The sequence below is a fragment of the Chanos chanos genome, chromosome 5 (assembly GCF_902362185.1).
Source record: "Chanos chanos chromosome 5, fChaCha1.1, whole genome shotgun sequence".
NCBI classification, from domain to species: Eukaryota; Metazoa; Chordata; class Actinopteri; order Gonorynchiformes; family Chanidae; genus Chanos; species Chanos chanos.
Genome location: NC_044499.1, coordinates 22,473,764 through 22,478,763, shown reverse-complemented (window position 1 = coordinate 22,478,763; position 5,000 = coordinate 22,473,764). Strand labels below are relative to the sequence as shown.

The 5,000-nt window shown below is 44.0% G+C and overlaps 1 protein-coding gene across 1 annotated transcript in view; it reads left to right on the top strand.

Moving 5' to 3' along the window:
• The window catches only part of LOC115812293 (low-density lipoprotein receptor-related protein 8-like), a 47,644-nt gene that overhangs the window by 38,737 nt on the left and 3,907 nt on the right, over nucleotides 1–5,000 (top strand). Inside the window, exons 11-14 of the mRNA XM_030774777.1 lie at nucleotides 368–595; nucleotides 941–1,059; nucleotides 2,197–2,336; nucleotides 4,555–4,696. Of these exons, the coding sequence (XP_030630637.1) occupies nucleotides 368–595; nucleotides 941–1,059; nucleotides 2,197–2,336; nucleotides 4,555–4,696 (629 nt within the window). The remainder of the gene's footprint in view (nucleotides 1–367; nucleotides 596–940; nucleotides 1,060–2,196; nucleotides 2,337–4,554; nucleotides 4,697–5,000) is intronic.

The window sequence follows — 5,000 nt, the reverse complement described above, 5'->3', positions numbered from 1 at the left end:
ATCCAACCCAACCGTTCTCATGCCAGCGAAACGGATTTTTTTTTTTTTGTCTCCTTGTAGGTCATGTCAATGTTTAATGGTTTAGATTCTAGGGACTGGCTGAAGTTTTGAAATACTGAGTTGTTATTGAACCTGATCATTAAGATGTTATTCTTGTAAGTTACCGTTAATAGGTTGTTTGATTTGGTGAACTGTATCAGGTATTGTACTAACAACACATATTGAAATGATGCGAGGTTGACCCTCGTCATTGATTATGACTTTTTTTATGAATGATGTGTTATGAAATTCACTGGCACTGATTATGTGTCCTCTCTGGTACAAACACACTCAGAGCTGAGACCACTACCTCTTGTTCCACACACAGTGCTTACATCCATGAAGCCAGCGATCCGTCTCGACATGTCACTCTAATAGACTCAGACCTGCACTCTCCAGAGGGATTAGCACTGGACTGGGTCCAACACAATCTCTACTGGACCGACTCTGGGGACAGAACCATCTCCGTGGCGAGGGCTGATGGCAGCAGGCGCAGGGTCCTGATTGACACGGAGCTGAACGAACCAAGGGCCATTGCCGTGGATCCAGAGAGAGGGTGAGAGAGACACATACAGATACAGAGAGGGAGGGATCAGCAAAAAAAGATGGATAGCCAGGGTCTATATATGGCCGATTCTCCATTACCCTCCATCTATAAAAAGCACTACTGGTCAGCCATCACTGGACATCAGGTGTCTGTTACTATGTTAACTGTAGCTATAGTATCACTATGATAATATACCTGCTGTGCTTCAACTAATTACAGACTCCGTGTAGGCATATGTGTCTGAAACCAGGCAGTAATATGAAATATTACAGTCTCCTTCATCACCCTGTTGAATGGGAAATTGCTTCTTGGGGACTCTTGCTGGTTTGCCCTTATGTATCGTGTCGGCTGTAGGTTCATGTACTGGTCGGACTGGGGAATGAGGCCGAAGATTGAGAAGGCCGGGATGAACGGCGTGGATCGTCAGATCCTGGTGTCCGAGGACATTGAGTGGCCCAATGGGATTACTCTGGGTAAGGAGGAGGAACGTGACTTTTAAAATAGAGAGTCCGACAGATTCTCCACCACCGATCTTACTCCATCTCAGGGTAAAGATGCACTTATGTTAACAGGATCTTCTGTAAGTATACAGGAAGAAAAACAAGCTTCAATGTTTCATCATCATTAAGTCATTACAGAGTTCTTTTGAATGGGGTGACTTGTGTTAAGTAACTAGGAACTGAGAAAAAAAAAATGATTCCGCTTGGGATGTGCGTTTGTTTTGAAGCCTTTATGACAGCTGACACAATAGAGATTGGCTCTGTCAAACAGGAACTGACTGTTCACAGGGGTTTTCCCTGAGGTTCACTGAAATGACGGACACCATCAAAAACACGCGGATCAGACAGAGCTTTCAGCAGTATGTTAAAGTACAGTCCAGCAGGAAAAAAATCAATGAAAACTATGACAAGTCTGCAGTCTAAGCTAAACCTAAACAATAATAATAAGAGAATACAACAGATCCATTAGCTGTGTAGAATTTCAGCCAAAATATCAACAGAACAAGAAAAGTTTTAATGAAAATTGAATAACAAAAAGATCCTTATCCGAGAAGTAAAATTGGATGCATAAGTGGAGACCTAAGTCATTCATGGTCGCTTATCTACATAGTGAATGTAACATTTGACCGTCCCTCCCTATATAGTGGAACCCCACACACTCCTACAATCTTATAATATACAAAACACTACTGAATAAATGGTGGTTGTAAAAGTGTACTTCTGTGCCTGTGCTACATCAGTAAATGTGTTATGTTTAATCACTGCACTTATATTAAACTTCAGTTAGAAAATCTCTTCAGATTTGACACTCACCAGTGTTTCTTAGTGTTTGCAGCATATACAGTCCTTTTTATGTATGCGTCTTGGGTGGGGGAACAGACGGTTTACGATTTTCACTCCTGTTTTGCACCAGGCCAGACTGGTGCTGTATTCTGTCTCCAGACATTTTTTTAGACTGGGTGTCTCTTCTCTCTTCACAGTGTAGCCTATGAAAGCATGTTGCCTCAGACAGTCACTGTGTCTACAACGTCTGAGGATATGGTCTCTGTGTGTGTGTGTGTGTGTGTGTGTGTGTGTGTGTGTGTGTGTGTGTGTGTGTGTGTGTTGCAGACGTGGTGGGCAAGCGCCTGTATTGGGTGGACTCCAAACTCAATCTGATCTGCAGTGTGGATTTTAATGGTGCTCAACGCAGAATTGTCCTGTCCTCTCAGGAGAGGCTCGGCCATCCTTACGCCCTCGCTGTGTTCGAGGTAACTGTGTGTGTGTGTGTGTGTCCGTGAGTGTGATTTTTGTTTGTTTGTCTCATGTTTCTCTTGTGTCACTGTATATGTGTTGGGAGAAAAATAGTGCTTTTGAGAACTGAGTTGACAGCCAACAGAGTTCTTTCACTGCCACAGTGGTGATTCATATAATATAATCCCTGTCTCTCACCCCCTCCCCACACGCCGCTGTAATGCTCAGAGCAACTCAGCCGTTAAAGGCTCCATCTATATCTCTATAATAACCCAGTCTTTCATATTCTCTGAGTGGGCCTTGGACTGCAGGCACCATCACAGGTAATGTCTCTGTTTCTCTCACAGAGTGGAGGATGTGTTACTTTAGTCTCCTGTGGTTCTGTGCTGGGCAGCTGGGAGCCAATGAGAGCACGGTTGTTTTGTGTTACCCTGAGGCATGGCAGTAAGACCCACAGTCCCACAGAGATAAACACTGTGGTCATATCTCTCTCACGCACACACATACAGACATGCACACACACACATGGACACACACACACACACACACACACACACAAACAGATACACATGCATGCACAGACACACATAGACTGTGTGTGTGTCTGTGTGTGTGTGTGTCTATCTGTGTCTGTGTATCTGTGTGGGTGTCTGTGTGTGTGTGTGTATGCGCGCGCGCGTGTCTGTGTGTGTTCCCTGTCAGAGGCGATTTAGCCAACACACTAGCACTATCTCCCCCCTTTCTCACCCTCGCTGTCTTTTTTGTGATATATTATTTATTTATGCGACTGGTTACTCAGAGAATTCTAAGCCTCTAGATTTTGCTGGGTCTTGCAGTGTCCACTGGGGCCAAAATGATGCTGTAATCCTTTTTACTTTTACTGTTTAGTCTTTCCTTCTCTGAAATAATTTGCAATAATATGAAATAGCTATGAAATAATTTAGAGTTTATTTCAGTTCATTTCCCAGTGTTTAGAAATGTGCCTGAGAGGAATTGAGAATGTACATGTTATGTGTCTCAAATGCAGCAATGAAGAGAAATATTCAGAGATGAAAATTAAAATGTTAGAGAGAAATAAAGGTATAAAAAAATTGTCAGTTCACCTCAGGTTCTCTCTCAGGCACACACATACACACAAACACAGAGTCATGAACAAACAAACAAACAAATGCAAAAGCTTAATCTAACCCCCTCCCCTCTCCTGTTTCCTTTTTTTGTTTGTTTATTTGTTTGTTTGTTGTTTTTAGCTGTTTAATCCCTCATCACCATAGCAACAGCAAGACCAGGTTTGGGTTGTTAGACACTGGCAGCACTAGGCATGAAGTGAATGGATTCACATGCAGACCGATGTCAGATATTGTCAGATAATCAGAGGGAGTGAGTGAATGGTATGTTTGAGCAATGGAGAGATGTGTGGTAATCAGTGGTACACTCTTTTTCTCGGCTTGGATTACGGAGGCGGTGACACAGACTGGACCCAAAGGACACAATGACATCCCTTCTCAACTCGCCGGAGGGCCTGTGATTCCGCACCTCTGATCCCCTCCTTTCCCATCCACCCCCAACCCCCCCACGCATTCTCCCACTCACTGTTGAGTAGTCTGCTTTGTAATACAGCTTCGCCTTAGAAATCGGCCTATTCTTCAAGACCTCCCACTGCTGCGGCTGATTTCTGTGTTCAGCTTAAAAAAAAGAGAGGGAAAGGAAGGGAAAAAGATGAGCAGGTGTGTGTGTGTGTGTGTGCGTGTGTGTGTGTGTGTGTGTGTGTGTGTGTGTGTGTGTGTGTGAACTGTAGGTTTAGCTATTAGCTGTAGTGTCAGAAAGGTTTAAACTCATGGACTCTCTAAATCTTTCTCTTTCCACCCCTCTCTCTCTCTCTCTCTCTCTCTGTCTCTCTCTCTCTCTCCCTCTCCCTCCCAGGCTGTCAGTGGAAAACAGCCTACTCAAGATGCAGCTGAAAGTTTCAGATTGACTTTCAAAGTGTCTTTCAAAATAACTTTGAGAATGTTATTTACATTCTTCCAGTGAGATGCGTTAACCTTTTTTTCAATAGATTTTGGATATAGATTGTCACCTCACCTTTGTGTTGCTGCTTTCTGTCACCAAGACATAGTTAAATAAGCATTATCCTTTGCCACCAGCAGGTTTAAGCCTTCCTTCATACCGGAGGCTTTTCCTCACACTCATCGTTCTATCACTTCTGTGTGTTTCAGTGTTTTTGTCCTCCTCTCTCAGGATCGAGTGTACTGGACGGACAGAGAGAAGGAGGCGGTGTTCAGTGCTAACAGACTGACGGGGCAGGACGTGACCACCCTCGCCGAAAACCTTCATGACCCCCACGATATAGTCGTTTTTCACGAGCTCAGCCAGCCTGGGGGTATGTGTGTGCTTGTGTGTGCGTGTGTGTGTGTGTTGTTTCTCTGTGTCTGTATGTGTTTGTGTGTGTCTCTGTGTTTGTCTGTGTTTGCGTGTCCATGTTTCACGCTAAACTGAATGACCTTGATCCTTACCCACAGTACAGATCGGGCAAAAACTGTCCTGATTCACACAGGCCGCTATAAATTGTGGTTTATTGAATTGTGTAAGAGTTGAATGTGGATACACATCTGTATACCGAGTGAGTGAAGATGCCTCCCTATCCACATCACTGGGGTAGTTCTCATAATCCCAGCGTGCCCGTT